The sequence below is a fragment of the Gorilla gorilla genome, chromosome 6, assembly GCF_029281585.2.
Source record: "Gorilla gorilla gorilla isolate KB3781 chromosome 6, NHGRI_mGorGor1-v2.1_pri, whole genome shotgun sequence".
Taxonomy (NCBI): domain Eukaryota; kingdom Metazoa; phylum Chordata; class Mammalia; order Primates; family Hominidae; genus Gorilla; species Gorilla gorilla.
The window spans coordinates 44,696,153-44,714,084 of record NC_073230.2 but is presented as its reverse complement, the minus strand read 5'-3'; the positions used below and the strand labels follow the sequence as shown (position 1 = coordinate 44,714,084).

Sequence of the window (17,932 nt, the reverse complement as noted above, 5' to 3'; positions counted from 1 at the left end):
GTGTCCTGAATGGTATTCCTAGGTTTTCTTCTAGGGTTTTTATGGTTTTAGGTCTTACGTTTAAGTCTTTAATCCATCTTGAGTTAATTTGTGTATAAGGTGTAAGGAAGTGGCACAGTTTTAGTTTTCTGCATATGGCTAGCCAGTTTTCCCAGCACCATTTATTAAATAGGGAATCCTTTCCCCATTGCTTGTTTTTATCAGGTTTGTCAAAGATCAGATGGTTGTAGATGTGTGGCATTATTTCTGAGGCCTTGTTCTGTTCCGTTGGTCTATATATCTGTTTTGGTACCAGTACTATGGTGTTCTGGTTACTGTAGCCTTGTAGTATAGTTTGAAGTCAGGTAGCGTGATGCCTCCAGCTTTGTTCTTTTTGCTTAGGAATGTCTTGATTATATGGGCTCTTTTTTGGTTCCATATGAAATTCGAAGTAGTTTTTTCTAATTCTGTGAAGAAAGTCAATGGTAGCTTGATGGGGATAGAATAGAATCTATAAATTACTTTGGACAGTATGGCCATTTTCATGATATTGATTCTTTCTATCCATGAGCATGGAATGTTTTTTCATTAGTTTGTGTCCTCTCTTATTTCCTTGAGCAGTAGTTTGTAGTTCTCCTTGAAGAGGTCCTTCACATCCCTTTTAAGTTCTATTCCTAGGTATTATATTCTCTTTGTAGCAATTGTGAATGGGAGTTCACTTATGATTTGGCTCTCTGTTTGCCTATTATTGGTGTATAGGAATGCCTGTGATTTTTGCACATTGATTTTGTATCCTGAGACTTTGCTGAAGTTGCTTATCAGCTTAGGGAGATTTTGGGCTGAGATGATGGGGTTTTCTAATTATACAATCATGTCATCTGCAAACAGAGACAATATGACTTACTGTCTTCCTATTTGAATACCCTTTATTTCTTTTTCTTACCTGATTGCCCTGGCCTGAACTTCCAATACTATGTTGAATAGGAGTGCTGAGAGAGGGCTTCCTTGTCTTGTGCCGGTTTTCAAAGGGAATGCTTCCAGCTTTTGCTCATTCAGTATGATATTGGCTGTGGGTTTGTCATAAATAGCTCTTATTATTTTGAGATCTTCATAAGTGAAGGAGAAATAAAATCCTTTGCAGGCAAGCAAATGGTGAGAGATTTTGTCACCACAAGGCTTGGCTTTTAAAAGGTCTCTCTCCAGCTGGTACTGGGTGGGGCCATGGAGCAAAGTCAGTAACAGAGGAACAGTGAGGAAGTGTCATCTTGACAGAGCATGAGCACAGTGTTTAAAACCTGAGTTTAATTGTTCTATCCTTAATGGAGTTTTGAAATTTCATTCCTAATTTCTGCTTGAAACATAGGTGTGAAAGCAAATACAGCTGTGGGGAAACATGTTGCCCCAGCCTGAGCAACAAAAGGAATATTGAGGAATGGACAGTGTTTCCAGAAACAAATATCAAAAAGATGGATATCAAAACATTTCTCAGAAATGATATATTTTATTTTATTTGAAAGAAGGAAAATTGTGTCCACAACTCTTAAGTCCAATGTCATAAAAAATACTGCTCTTCTTTGGGTTTTAATAAAACACCACGGTCTTTGTCCATGCCTCTAAGCACACAGACAATGAGAAAGCCTACTTCTGTGTCCTTCCACTGTTAGTCAGTCATCACTAGGGGCAGAAAAACAGGGGAAACATTTCCAAGAATGAAAGGGCAGGGTACTTATAGTTTCCTTCCCGCTTGGCAATGTGATGGGAAAATTACGCTGCTGGAATATGAGTAAGCTGTAACACCACCCTGGGCAGGAAAGTCAACTGCGAACAAAAGTTAAATTCATGTATTTATGATGAACTTGGAAAGTTTCTGGTTTTTTTTTTTTTTTTGAGATGGAGTCTTGCTTTGTCACCCAGGCTGGAGTGCAGTGGCGCAATCTTGGCTCATTGCAAGCTCCGCCTCCCCGGTTCATGCCATTCTCCTGCCTCAGCCTCCAGAGTAGCTGGGACTACAGGCACCTGCCACCACACCCGGCTAATTTTTTGTGTTTTTAGTAGAGACAGGGTTTCACCATGTTAGCCAGGATGGTCTTGATCTCCTGACCTCGTGATCTGCCCGCCTCGGCCTCCCAAAGTGCTTGGATGGAAAGTTTTTTTAAATTAACTTTCTTTTCTTATGAAAAATTATCTGTCGTTTGAAAAGTATATAAATAAGCAGAAGGAAAAAATAAGAATCATTTGTAGTGTGCCTTTCCACAGATGACCATTTTTAATATCTTGATGAATATCGTTTTTTGTATATTCTTTTAGATACACACATATGCACAGGCTTTATAAAAGTAGAATTATAATACTCATGTTTTTATAACCTGCTTTTTGTACCTAACAATATTTCCATGTGATTAAATATTATTCTCCCCTGTCATTTTTGTTGCATGCATACTGTTTCATTTTTGCAGCTTTATAGCTTATTATGTACAATTAATATACAATAATTTGAAGAATGTGCATAGTACAGTGAACTATTTCCCTATTGTAGGACATTTATATTGTTTTCAGGGTTTTTCTCTGAACTTTTATTTTATTTTATCTTACTTTTTTTTGAGTCAGAGTCTTGCTCTGTTGCCTAGGCTGGAGTGCAGTGGCACAATCATAGCTCACTGCAGCCTTGACCTCCAGGGCTTAAGCAGTCCTCCTGCCTCAGCCTCCTGAGTAGGTAGGGACTACAGGTGCCACCACACCTGGCTAATTTTTAAATATTTTTTATAGAGACGAAGGTCTCTCTGTGTTTCCCAGGCTGGTGTTGAACTCCTGGTCTCAAGTAATCCTCCTGCCTTGGCCTCCCAAAGTGCTGGGATTATAGGTGTGAGCTACCGGGCCTGGCTTTCTGAATATTTTTAAATCAGCTTTTCTTTTAGCAAAACTTTTGTGGATATTTAATTTATTTTGTTGGAATAAAATTCCTGACTCAGAGTATGTATACATTTTAAAGCTGTTTTAAAATAAGAGTAGCCCAATAGCTTGCAGAAATGTTCTAATTTATATTTTACCATTCTTGTAGGAGTATGTCTATTTCCAATACCTTGGTCAATACTGGGCTGGTGTTCTGGTTTTCCTCAGAAAGATAGCGGTGGTATTTGTGGAGTTCTCACTAATCTGGGGAATTTATAAGTGCTGTTTTATTTGTTTCGTTGAGGTCATTTCTCCAAAATCTGGCTGTATTAGGAACATTGGAAGGAGTCCCGTAGTTATTTTAGTGATATGTGAAGTTCTTAGGTAATTGTCTTAAAAAGAAACATTAAGTGTATAAATTATTAGTTCCCTCCCCACTCTGTCATACATATGACACAGATGGAAAAGTCTAGTGCTGTGTGTATGTATATTACATGTATATAAAAATTGTCATCATCTTTGCATTAATACAAGAACAGTCTTGAAACAGGTTCCCTCCGTCTCATATTAACCTTTCGTTATTCAGATTCTTTTCATCTTGCCTGAACCAGAGGTGTTTTCATTTTCTGAATGTTGTGAAAACTGAGGTATAGCTTGAATTATACACTTTGCTTTGATGTTCCCTAGCACCCACACTTGAGATGGATTTGTATGTTTTATTGATTCAGCGAAATGTATATTACTGAGGGCTGAACCGTACTCCTCACACTGGGTTAGGCATGTGAGGCGTAAGAGGAGGTGTGTGGAGGATAACACAAAGACGTATATGACAGTTTTCCATTATGTGTGACCTTTTCCGGAATTTTGCCTTCACACAAAAGATGAATTTCTTTTTTGAAACTTTGTTAACCTCCAAGGACACAGATGATCAGCTCTAACTTATGCCATTGCCTGTGAGAACTTGGTGTCTCTTAGAAGTCTTGGCTGTTCTGGGAGGTCCAGTGCAGGCCAAAGCGATTCATCTACTCACTGCCTTGCAGCCAAGGCCAGCTGACACTATGCACGTTTTGCACTTTACCTCCTCAGAAGCCACAGACCCAGCCAGAAAGAAGCTGCTCCTGTGGTCTCTGCAGTCAACCCCAGCTGTGATGGCTGCCACATCTTCCCAAGGCTTTCTGCTGTTTTCTTGGAGCCTGCAGTGCACTCTGCATTGCTCAGGGAGCTCCAGCTGGAACAGCTCTTGAGGGCTCTCCCAGAAATTTGCATCACAAAGGCCAAAGAGGCCAACCTTCTTGGGCTTTGTCAGAGATTGTGTGGCAGAAAATTCCCTAAACAGGATCTGCCCCCTCCTCACTCCTTTTGCTTTCTCTGTGCGTCTTTGTCCTTCACTCTGGTAATGGAAATGAGAAAGGGTCACACAGCCCATTTGAAGAAGAGATTATCTTCTGTTGGCGAAAAAAAAAAATGCCGTTCCTTGGGCTGAGGTGAGAGGTTTCTGGCCACTGTGAAATATCAACCTTTCCAGAGTAATTTCTCTTCTAGTCACGTTTCTCTAAAACAATGGGTATATTGAAACACACACACACACACATACACACACACATAAAATCCCACTTAGGGCGATAGACAGATGTTGCAACAAAAATTTCTCTTCTCCTTATGCATAATCTGAAGCCAAAGTGAGGATGCAAATTTGAGGAGTAAGAAGCCCTGTGACTCAGCACTGAGTTATGTCTGTGCTCTGGTCAGGGAGAGCTCTCCAAGGTCAGGGATGCTGGAGGAGGCGGAACTCATATAAAAACCATAAGCATGCTCAGGCCCCAGGCCAGAAAGTTATTTTAAAAGTTTACATCAACTACTTTATGTATCACACACACACACAGACACACATTTTATTTCAAAACCATTTTAAACTTAAAACTTGCAAGAACAGAGCAGAAAATCCCCTCTTGCTCTTTTCCCAGAGACCCCATTTAAGTTTCACCTGTTGTCCCAGCTCTGTCCTTTAATGGAAAGAATCTAGCTCCAGGTGGCACCTTGCACCCAGGTGGCCCGTCTCCTCCTAGTCCCCTCTGATCTGGAATTGTTCTTCACTCGCTCCTTTTCTTTCATGACTTTGGTGTTTTTAAATTATAGGTCAGCCATTTTATAGAATACCCTGTAATTTGGGTTTGTTAAAGGGTAATTTGTTAAAGGTAATTTTCATGGAAAAGTAAAATCATAACTCTCATACAGATGTGAAAATTGATTATACAAATTGGGTAATTCTTGTCACACGCAACTAAGTCACAGTTGAGGAGCTGAGGCAAAAAGCACATGGGCACATGGCACCTGCTACAAGAATCGAATTGTCTGCAAGTCCAGCTGCTAAGATGGCCTGGTGTAACCCTAAGACCAGTTTAATCTAGTAGCTGCTGAAATGACCTGCTGTGACTTTAGGACTGGTTTTACCTACCACTGTCACTCACCAATCAGAGCTTAGCAGCTCTCAAAAATTCTAGTGCCTATAAGCTTTCTTTCAAAACCATAGGTAACATTCCTATTTCTAATAAAACTCCCAACCTTTCCTTTGTTCCTCAGACATACCAAAGTCTACCAGTCTATGTGTATGCTTCAAATTGCAATTCTATGATTCTCCAATAAAATGTTTAATTTAGAGGTTTCCCTCTATATTACATTTTGACTTCAGATACACAAATATGTGTTAAAATAATTTATTTTACTCACATGATATGATGAAACTAGGCAGATGTTATAACTTTAAAGAAAAAGTCAAAAGAGCACACATTTATATGAAGCAAAGGAATGTTGAGATGAATTGCAAATGAAGACACAACTAGTTTTCCACCAGTGGAAAGGAAGTCAATTAAATCACTGCCAGACAGGAGATATATAGATAGATAGATAGATAGATAGATAGATAGATAGATAGATAGAGATATATATAGATAGATATAGACAGATATATACAGATATATATATATATAGATAGACATCTATCTATCTATCTATCTATCTATCTATCTATCTATCTATCTATCTATCTATCTATCTCTCCATCAGTTACCTACATCTTAACAAAGCGTTGTAAAATAACTCAAAGCCAACAGGACTAGAATCTGATAGCCCAAAAGGATATGTTGTAGGCACTGCTTAGTTTTCTACTGAAACACAAAATTTTGTTTTTTACAGATTTATCCAGTGTTCTCTCATCACAACAAACATTACAACAAAAATTTCTCTTTATGAAGACCCTTATTGTATGTCTTTGGCTGGAATATAACAGATGGTTGTGATTTTTTTCCCCCCATTTCGTCCTGTTAATGGCACATGATATCTCTTTGTTTTATTACTGGTGATAACTTTGACCACTTCATTAAGATAGCATCTTCCAGATGTCTCCACTATAATACTTTCTCCCTACCTTGGCGGCTAATTCATGAAAAGTTTGTAGGGAGACACAGTGAAACTATGTAAAGCCTCATTACCCCAATTTCATGCATCAGTTTTGGCATTGACATTTCTTATCTGAATTAATTATTGCTCTGATGATTTCCAAAGGAAAATTTTCTAATACTATGATATCTTCTACATGTATTAGTTGGTTTTCTTTGGTAGTAAGAGCTCTGTTTTTTCCCTACGTATTTATTCACCTACATGTTTATCTCTAGTGGGGAACTCATACCAGCTCCTGAGAGCCACTTTTGTACAACTCTGTTCTGCTCTGCGTTCATTGATCTCATGTTGGTTCTTTAAGTTGGCCATAGTGAGAGTCATTACACTGTGGAAATCGGAAAATAATATCAAGCAGATTTGTGTGTTTTTCCCCAGAGATCTGGTGTTTCAACATCAGCACATCACTCTATAACAATGTGGACTAATTCATTCCTGTTTTATTCAGTGGGTTTAATCTATCACTATTATTATTGATTTTGATGCTCAGCGTGTCCCTGATGTGGCCTGTGGGAGCCCTTTCAAGCTGACTTCTGTGTCCTTTTGACCTGTATTGTGTTATGTTTTGAACATTTCTTTACTTTCTGGCTCAACAAGATGTTCCAGAACTATCTAGATCTCCTTGCCCCACCCCTAATATGAGCCACTTCCCCAAGGAGCCCTGGTTCCTTTTAGTGGAGAGTAGCCTCTGGCCCTTGCGTGCTGCCAATTTATGCTCAGGCCTGCCTCCCCGTCTCACCCTTTCACCCTGCCCAATGCCTTTTTGGTGAACGAAAGATGGGAAATAGTAAATATTTTTTAAAAGAAAGGCAGGTAAAGGAGGGGGAGCAGAAGAGGAATACAAATATCTCTTTATATGCATTTTTAATCCCCCTCCCACAAATTTTACCAGAGACTAAATTTAGTCTTTGCCTGGTGATTTGGATTTCTGAAATGGTTACATTTTATGTGGTTGAGAATGTGAAAATTTCTGAAGAGCAAAATCGTTTGTCAACCGTGTATTCAGTCCCTACTCTGGATGTGCCTCACATTACACTATTGTCACAGTGCAGAGTCCTAGCCCTCAAGCAGCTAGAAGGACAGTGAGATGTCCTGAGGCTTATAGCTGATGTGTCCTCAGGGCCTGTGGCCTGCGATGCAGGCACCACCTATGCTGTCTGAGGAAGAGAAATCAGAAGTCAGAGAGACTTCCTAGAGGAGCCCAGAATGAGCCTAGAATGAGATGAGTTTGGGGGTAGGACTTAGCGAGTTGGGCAAAGCAGGGATGGATGTTTCATAAAGAGGGAAGATCATACTTAAAGCCAGAGAGATTTGGCAGACTTGAGGAATGAGAGATGGTTTGGCCAGTTTTGAAACACTTGTTTCTTCATATTCTTGAGCCTAGTTTTTTTAAAAAAGCATAAGTATCCTTTCTTATAGCCAGATTTGCCTATTCTAAGCCACCAGCCCAGAGTTCAGTTTTGGGATTTAACACTAGTGCAATGTCTTATTGCAAAGAGATTGATTGCAGCATCTTCTCACAGAAGCAGCCACCTGAGAGAGAAAAGAGAAAGTAAAATTAGTGGACATTCTACCAAAGAAAGATAATAAAATATTTCTTTATAGTCTAGTGGTTTTTGGCTCAATGTTTTTTCATTGAAAATGTATCAATTCCCATCCCTATGGGTACCCCACCCCGCTCCATTGAACACAGACCCATTCTGATCTAAATGGACAGTTTTGGATGCCTTTACTCATCAGCAAATGCAACTGGTTAATGACAGTAGTTTAATGCTGATCTTTTGATTGTTTGTTTCTGATCATTAAAGAACACCAGTTTATTACTTTGAATGATGTCTTGAAATGGATAAAATTCTTTTACTTCATGGCAGTTAAATCTGTCCTAAATCTAATCCTGAGTTTTCTTCAAGATATGTTCTTTATGTAAAAATTGTTGCTTTTAAGTATGCTCCTCACATGGTTGTTTTAAATTTTGCAGGCGATACCAGAAATTGCAGAAGATCATGAAGCCTTGGTAAGAATATATGATCGATTGATATTGATGATTTAACCCTTCCTACTTTCCTGCATAATTGAGCCCTGTCATCTGACTGATTGTATAACTACGCATCTAGTATTTTGAATAAGTGATTTTTTGTTATTTTTGTTTTCTATTTGATGTTCTTTTATAAACAACTTCTTCAAAAATGTATTTTCCCCCCTTTTTTTGCTTTGGAGTAGAAAGAATATTTTATGTATGTAACCACTAAGTGATGCTGTAACCACAGAAAGATTGCTACCCTACTTCTGGAGCAGTGCTAAGCATAATTTTATGTATTATTTTAAACAAAACTAACTTTTATGTGGCCTGTGTGATGTTCAAAGTCAAAAGTCTTTGATTTTCTTCAGTGGCTTAGAAAGAAAACGGATTCACATTTTTAAAAGTATCCAGGATTGAAGGATGCAATGAAAATTATTTACTTTGAGTCTGAGAAAGTGCTCGATCACCTGTCTATGAAGTGAATTGTATGATTGTGTCTGAAGATAGAAACCTTCTTTCTTAGAGTTTTCCCTTCTAAGTTTCTTTCTTAACCATTAAACAGGGTGAGTCCAAATATGGTTCTAACAAACTCTTTGAAGTAGGCTGAACAGATTTTCATGGTGCCAAGCCATTAAGCAGATAATTTCAGTTTGAGAAGGAACACTGACCAGCGTCTCAAAGTGTGAACCTTATTTTGTAAGCTCTCAGAGAAAATCCTCATCACCTTCAATGTACTATAGTATTATGCTGGTCTCAAATCATTCACACACGGAAAAGTATGAGTTGCAGGAATTCTTCTGTTTATTAAATTCTAATAAAGTAGGAAGCAATATTGAGCTTCTAGGGTAAAGCTTCTTAAATTTCATTTTGATGTATTTAATACAGTAGAAGCACTTAATGGTAATGACAGTAGAAGCCACTTTTTATGAGACTTTATCCTGGGCATTGTCTCAATGTTTACACTCATTACTCCAAATCCACACTTACATTCAACATACAAGCTCGGTATTTCCTTGGTGCAGCAGTTAAAATCAGATGGAGGAGCTGGGATTCAAACTTACTTTCTCCCCAGCTACTTAACAGAATTTGCGAATATAGAGGAATTTGGGGCCCTGAAGCCAAAATAATTTATTTAAAATTCATTAGACAGTAGTTTTAATCTTTTGGTATGTAGATAGGCTGGACAGTTTGTAGTGTAGTTCATGATTTTTATTGATTAATCATAGACAGAAATGAATAGTCAAGGCCCTGGTTCTGGTAATGGCACAGTAGCACAATCAGACTAACACAGATAACAATTACGAAATCCGGACAAAATATTATAAACAAAACATCTTAAACCAACTATATGAAGGCGCTGGATAGCAACCCAAAACAGGCAGAAGGTAGAGGGAAGTTAACCCTTGAGAGACCAGATGGGTCTTTGATGGGATTTGTGTGTTTGAAGCTTTTTCCCTGAGAACACCTACTCATCCAGGCAGCATGGTGTGGCAGAGAGCCTCAGTCTTAGTAAGTTACTAAGAAGATGTAGTTTGGGACTGCAGAGCAGCTAGCTAATTAGAGGGAATCTATGAAAGACGAGAAGCTCAGAGAGTAGGCGACTCCACATCCACATGTAAACCCTGTCGCAGTCCACTGCTGATCACTGAAGTGCAAATGCACACTTTAATGGTAAAAACAGCAACTTAAAGATCTGAGCAAAGATGTCAGCTGTCACTCACTTCAGAGTTTAGATTTTTACTTCCTGCTAGAACAAAAATCATCACTCTTCAGAGGAACAAAACTGATATCTGAATATTGACAGTGTTTTGTTCACAATGTCCAGTATATAATAAAAATGTACTAGGTATGTAAGGAAATAGGAAAAGACGACCTATAGTTAAGAAGAAATGTTGTAGGTAGTAAAAACTGGCCCTGAGATGACCCAGATGTTGTAATTAGCAGATGAAGGTTTTTTAAAAACTTTTATAAATATGTTAAAAACTAAAGAAAAGTATGAGTGTAATGAATGCACAGATGGGGAGTCTTAATAGAGAAATTGAAACCATAAAAATAACCAGATGTCAGTTATAAAATTGAAAAGCACAGTAAAGTGAAAATTTTACTGTATGAGGTTGAAGATGTCAGAAGAAGAGATAGTAGCCTTGAAGATGTATCAGTATAAGTTACCTAATCTGAAAAGTTGATAAAATGAATAATGAGTACTTGACCTGTGAGATAATAAGTTATCTGAAATACATTTAATTGGAGTCCCAAAAGGAGAGGAAAAAGAATGGGGAAGGCAAATATTTGAGGAAATAATTACAGAAGAAAATAATGATGGAGATATATGAAGCAAGTTCTTCACACTGGAGAGACATGATAGTAGATAGATACTCAGATCTGTAGGAAAAATATGAAGAACAACAGAAACTAAATATATGGGTAGTATAAAAAGACAAAATGTAGTTTTACTTTCCTTTAAATTTCTTTAAAAGGCGGTAACTATATAAAGCAAAAATTATAATACTGTTTGGTAGGGTTTATGACATATGTTGATGCAATATGTATGACAATGAGAGCACAAAGGATGGAGGTATAAGAGCAACTACACTACAGCAAGCTTCCTAGTGTATAATCTTCCATTTAAGTAGACATTAATATACTAATGGTGCACATTGTGATACACAGAGTCACAACTAAAAACAGTGCAAGGAAGCATAGGCCAAAACACAAAGGAGGAATTAAATCAGACTACTAAAAAAATTTGATTAATTCAAAAGAAGGTAAGGAAAGAGAAGTAGAATAAAATATAGTTAAGACAAATAGAAAACAAGTTGGTTGACTTCAATCTAATCATATCAATACATTAAATGTAAATAGACTAAGCAGCTCAATGAAAAGGTTTAGATTGTCAGATGAAATTTTTTAAAAAGCATGGCCCAACTCTATGCTGTTTATAAGAGATGTGCTATAAAGACAAGGGCACATGTACATTGAAAATAAAAGGATGGAAAAACATATACCATGCAAATGCTAATAATAATAAAACTGAATGGTTTTATTATCAGGAAAGATAAGACTTGAAAGCAATATATTATCAGAGTTAAAGAGGGATAATTAGTAATAAAAATGGTCACCTCATTAAGAAGATTTAATCCTCCTTTGTATTTTAAATGTGTATGCACCTAAAAATTTTAAATGTGTACCCACATTTAAAATTATTATACATGTGTATAATAAAGTTTTAAAATACATGAAGCAAACACTGACTACTAAGAAGAAAAAGAGGCAAACCCATCAGCATAGTTGATGATTTTAAGACCAGTCTTTCCTAAGTGGTATGAAAACTAGGCAAAATATTAAGGATATAGATGATTTGATCAACACTATCAAAGGTCTTGCCTTAATTGTCATTTATAAAGCATCAGACTCAATAACAGCAAAATATACATTATTTTCAAATGCACATGGAATGTTCATCAAGATAGTCCATAGTAAGGCTCAAGAATTTTCAAATGATTAAAATTACACAGATTATGTTCTTTGATCACAAGGAAATTAAATTAGAAGTCGGTAACAATAAAATAGCCGAATAGCCTCGGATGTTTGGAAATTAGAAAACACTCTTTCATACTATCAAAGAGTCAAGGAATAACTCAGTTGAAATTATGAAATATTTTAGCTGAATGGTAATGAAAATACAACATACCCAAATTTGTGAATGCAGCTGAAGCTGTGCTTAGAGGGAAATTTGTAGCATTAAATATCTATGTTGAAAAGGAAGGATGGTTTTTTAAAAAAAAAAGGTCTAAGTTTCTACTTAAGAAGCTTTAAAAAATGTGAATTAAGTAGGAAAAAAGAATAATAAGAATACTAACCAATGAAATAGGAAACAGGCAAATAATACAGAAAATTAAAGCCAAATATTCATTAGGAAAAAAAAGAAAAGAGAAATCCAGATATCAACACCAGGGATAAAAGAGGGAATATCACTACAAATCATACTGACATTAGAAATAAAATAAAAGAATATTGCAAATAATTTTACGTTAATAAATTTAATGTTTTAGCACTTGGGGAGGCCAAGGCAGGTGGATCACTTGAGCCCAGCAGTTCAAGACCAGCCCGGGTAACATGGCAAAAACCTATCTCTACAACAAAATTCAAAAATTAGCTGGGTGTGACGCCTTGTGGCTGTAGTCCCAGCTACTTGGTAGGCTGAGTTAGGGGATTGCTTGAGCTAGGGAGGCGGAGGTTGCAGTGAGCCAAGATCATGCCACTGCACTTCAGCCTGGGCAACAGAGTGAGACTCTGTCTCAAAAAAAAAAAAAAAAGAAAGAAAATTTAGGATGAAATAGACAAATGCCATGGAAAACAGATTTACCAAATGTGTTAGTCATGGAAATGCATGGCTTTGATCTCCTTTCAGGAAGAACTTGCTAGTCAGCCAAGAAGAGTGCAGTTAGCTGATAGTTTTCAGTTATCACATGTTCCAGATTCATAGCAGCTTTCAGTACTCTCCAAAGGCAGCATTTAGTTATTGAACATGGTGGGGATACCAGAGCCTGGTCATTTCTACCCATTATGGGATTCCTCTAAGAGGCAGCATTTATTCTGCAGCGTTCCACTGAGTTGGCTGAGACATTTTCAGATCTGCATTTGCTTCTTCTTCCCCTTCCCTTCCCAGGCATCAGATCTGTTTCATGGTCCCAAGGCTTTCCATACTCAATCCTGCTTTCTGCCTGCTTTATCTTCCACAGGCATTGCCCAAACTCGTACTCAATCTCTGTTCTCATAACTCAGTCTCAGCATCTGCTTCACAGAGGACTAAAACTGACACATCAAAACTGACTCATGATGAAATAGAAAATTTGGACGCCCATAGTTATTAAAAAGATTGAAATTGGCTGGGCGCGGTGGCTCACGCCTGTAATCCCAGCACTTTGGGAGGCCGAGGCAGGTGGATCACGAGGTCAGGAATTCAAGACCAGCCTGGCCAAGATGGTGAAACCCTGTCTCTACTAAAAATACAAAAAAATTACCCATGCATGGTGACAGGCACCCGTAATCCCAGCTACTTGAGAGGCTGAGGCAGAGAATTGCTTGAACCCAGGAGGTGGAGGTTTCAGTGAGCCGACATCGTGCCACTGCATTCCAGCCTGGGCGACAGAGCGAGACTCCATCTCAGAAAAAAAAAAAAATTGAAATCATTTCTTGAAAACTTTCATACAACAATAACAGGTTACACTGGTGAATTCTATATTATGTATTATAGAAGAAATACCAAATCTAAACACATGCTTTTGGAAAATAGAGGAGAGGGACCAGTTGTCATTATTTTATGATACCAGTATCACTCTGATACCAAAACCTGGCAAAGACAATACAGGAAATAAAAATTATAGACCAGATGCAAAAATCCGCAGAGGCATGTTAATAAATACAATCAAGCAATATGTTAAAGGGATAATACCTTGTGATCCATAAGAGCTTATCTCAGAAATAGTTTAACATTTGAAAATCAATCAAGCAGCTCAGTGTTTTATGAAATAAAGGAGAAAACCTAAAGAGAAAAATCATCTTAATGGAGAGAAAGCATTTCATAAAGTCTAACGTATATTAATAATAAAAATTCTCAGCAAGCTAGGAATAGAGGGAACTTCCTCATCTTGATAAAGTAATCTACAAAAACTCCATCATACTTAATGTTGAAAGACTGAATGTTTTCTACCCTACAGACTGAGAATAAGGCAAATATGTTTGCTTTCTGCAGTTCTGTTCAACATTGTATAGGATTTCTTAGCTATTGCAATAAGTCAATAAAGAAACTAAAAGCATAATATAAGAAAGGAAGATGTAAAACTACCTCTATTCATAGAAAACATGATTATCTATTTAGAAAATTCTTAGGAATCTACAAAGAAACTGCTAGATATAATTGAATTTAGCAAGGTTTCAGGATACAGTGTCAATAAAATAAAAATTAATTTTTATATTTTAACAGCAACCATTGGAAAATGACATTTTAAAATTTCCACTTATAAAGTATCAAAATCATAATTTGTAGAAATAAATCTTTATTTTTAGGGATAAATTCATCGATAGACATGCAATATCTATTTATTTGCTAAAAATAAATAAATGAGAGGAAATAAAGACCTAAACAAGTGGAGGGATAGACCATTTCATGTGGTGGAGGACACAATTTTAATTAGATAGCAGTTCTCTTCTGACATCCTTTGGCAGGGACACAGAGCCAAAGCATATCATCTTTATACTATAGGTTCGGTGCAATATCAGTTATTTTTTAAAAGAATTACAAATCAATCCTAAAAACCACTGGTAATGTGTGGGACCTAGAATAGCCAAAATGATCAAGAATAAAGTTGAAGAGTTTCGTTGACTGATTTCAATACTTCCTATAAGGTTAGCTATCAAGACGGTCTGATATTGGTATAAGGGGGTAGATAAACAGATCAATGTAGTAGAATAGAGTCCAGAATCAACCTGCACTGAAATTTTTAACAAAGGAGCTAGAAGAATGTTTGCTGACATAAGTCATGCTTTTTGAAGGTAAGGGGTGTGTCTATAGGATGACTTATAAATCCATACCTTTCAATGTATATACATTTTACTTTTGAAGGTAAGGGGTGTGTCTATAGGATGACTTATAAATCCATACATTTCAATGTATATACATTTTACTTCCTCAAGGAGGAAAACGGATGGAAAAACTCAAAAGGCAGGGCAGAACTGTGGCCATTAACCTTGACAATTAAGGATCTATTGACTACAATTTATCATAGCTTTAAAAGTGGCCTTTATTTTCATCTTTTTTCAAATTCTGTATTGGGGCCGGGCATGGTGGTTCACGCCTGTAATCCCAGCACTTTGGGAGGCTGAGGCGGGCAGATCACCTGAGGTCAGGAGTTTGAGGCCAGCCTGGCTAACATGGCGAAACCCCTTCTCTACTAAAAATACAAAAATTAGCTGGGCATGGTGGTGTGCACCTGTAATCCCAGCTACTTGGGAGGCTGAGGCAGGAGAATCGCTTCAGCCTGGGAGGTGGAGGTTGCAATGAGCTGAGATCGCGCTACTGCACTCCAGCCTGGGCAAAAGAGTGAGACTCTGTCTCAAAAAATAAATAAATAAATAAATAAAATTCTGTATTAACGGGCTTGCCACTCCATGGAAACATTTGGAAGCACTATTCTTTTATAAAATTAGTAGCATAAATTTACATGCTTGTTTTGAGATTGGCTGAATTTTGTTGGAATGAAGATGGTGTCTACTAAGTTGATGAGAAACATTTATTTGAATCATTCCAGCACACATGGTGTGTTGGCTGTGACAGTGGCTTTCCACCAGCATGTAAAGTTTGCAGTTGGCTTAATTTGTGGCTGTCAGTACTGCACAATCTTTAGCCTAACAGTTTACAAAATACAAATAATCCAAACAAATAAAAATGTTCCTGGATGTGCCATGTGGTTGCTTTATATTTGTAATTCTTTTAGCCTTGACTCTCTATACCCAGCATTGATTTCAGAGGTAGAACTTGCCTTCTGCTTTCCCTGTTTGGAGCCTGAATTACTCCTCTAGGAATGGAAATAAACACCTATGTCAAGGTTCAGTAAGAGCTTTTATAGCCATCTCACTTGAAAGAGGTGATTGAATCCCTTGATTTGGAATGTAATAAAATTTTAGCATGGCCGTCCTTTCTTTACAACTGAGAGTTTGAAGTTGAATTTGGAAAAAGTTCTTCCATATGGGAACTTACTATGTCACCCAGCAACCAGTCCTAATGAATATGTTATATACAGAATATGTGTGTAATACAGAATATTATGTAATATGTATATATTATATACCTATGTGTATTTTACATAAATATTATATGCTAGTAATATATAAAATAGGCCCTATTATATATTCCTATCTGTCTCTGCCTATCTGTCATTAGATAGATCAAGAGAGCTATCCTTCCTCTGAGTACCTTGACTGGTGTATGCTGTGAAAAAGCTTTACTCTCACTTACCAATCATTCCCACTAATGGATACTTGAGAAGCACATATAACTCTATTTGCAGTCTCAGAAATGGTGCTGCACCTCCTTAACAGCCATAGAGATTGAAATCTTGACTCCCAAACAAGCATGGGGATTTGGAAACCAAATGATACTCTTTCTCCTTCTCTCCAGCTTTTTTTCCCCAAAGTCCTTGCAGCCTGTTCTGTCTGAGGAGTCTGTAGACAGAGCTCTGGAGTGTATTTTTGGGACGATTGACTGTACCAGATGTTACTAAGATCATTTGGATTAGGGTTCTATTGAGCAGGTAGCTAGGGAGCAGAGTCAAATTGCTTTCATATATTAGAGAACATAAATATACTTTATCTTTTGCTTTTAAAGGAGCTACTGAAGACTAATGTCATCTGGTTTCCTGATCTTAGAGATCTGAGTGCTGTCTAGCTAATGGGAATGCAGAGAAGAGTATTTTTTGTTGTTTATTGGTTTATTTGTTTTATTTTTCTTCGAGACAGAGTCACTCTGTCGCCCAGGCTGGAGTGCAGTGGCACGATCTTGGCTCACTGCAGCCTCCACCTCCTGGGTTCAGCCTTCTGAGTAGAGTAGCTGGAACTACAGGTGCCCCCCACCATGACTGGCTAATTTTTGTATTTTTAGGAGAGACGGGGTTTCACCATGTTGGCCAGGCTGCTCTCGAACTCCTGACCTCAGGTGATCCACCTGCCTCAGCCTCCCAGAGTGCTGGGATTGCAGGCATGAACCACGGCACTAGGCCAATAGTTTGATTCAGTAGTGTGTGTGTTTCTCTGCCACTGCCTGTTCCATTGCCTGTGCTGCTGTTGATGTTACTGAGGCAGGTTTTTTGCCTTGTACAGATGCTGTGAATGCTGTCCTCCCATGGCGTGTATATGGGAATTTTTTTGACATTTGAGGTCTTTTAATATGCTGGGTATGACCAAATGTCCACTATTAGTTATCATTTGGTTCTTGTTTTTCCTCTTTTTAAGTAAATAAAATAAATGAGCTAATATTGCTTACTGCTAATGCTGTATGTTATTATGTAATAATGTTTTCACAGTAATACTAATGCCTACCCAGTCTATTAATAAATCTTACTAATTGCTTTTATTTCCTGGCTCTTATTTTCCTGAGGCAATCTTTTTACTTTCTTTTCTTCTTCTTTTTTTTTATTTTGCAATCTGATATTTGGATTTTCTTGTGATCCATTGTCTGTAGAAAGATTCATTCTGGAATTTTTATTTAACCTTTCTCAATACTCTCTTCAACCCATTATTCCACCTGTCTTTCTAATGTTCTGTTCTTTTCTTCAAATAAGTTTGTGTTGTCTGGTTTGGAATTTCTTTTTGAGGTATGATCCTTTGATGCCACCTAGGGGGCACCTGTAAGATCGAGGTTGCCCTGTGCAGCTCTGAAAAGCCAGAGATATTAGCTGCTTTTCTATCTGGTCTGAATGGTTTGGCTTTCCTTGCATTACTGTTTTTGTTTTCATTTTCTAGTTCTAAGAACAGAGAATCCTTAACACAAGGTGAAATATTTGAAAATCTTGTCCTTCATTCACCTTTTAAAAA

At 37.4% G+C, this 17,932-nt stretch overlaps 1 protein-coding gene across 17 annotated transcripts in view; it reads left to right on the top strand.

Annotated features, from left to right (window-relative positions):
* Nucleotides 1-17,932, top strand: part of ELMO1 (engulfment and cell motility 1) — a 592,158-nt gene that overhangs the window by 191,950 nt on the left and 382,276 nt on the right. For all 17 annotated transcript variants that reach the window (XM_019031281.4, XM_055347629.2, XM_055347626.2 and 14 more), the window contains one exon: nt 8,300-8,335. In XM_019031281.4, coding sequence (XP_018886826.1) covers nt 8,300-8,335 — 36 coding nt within the window. The remainder of the gene's footprint in view (nt 1-8,299; nt 8,336-17,932) is intronic.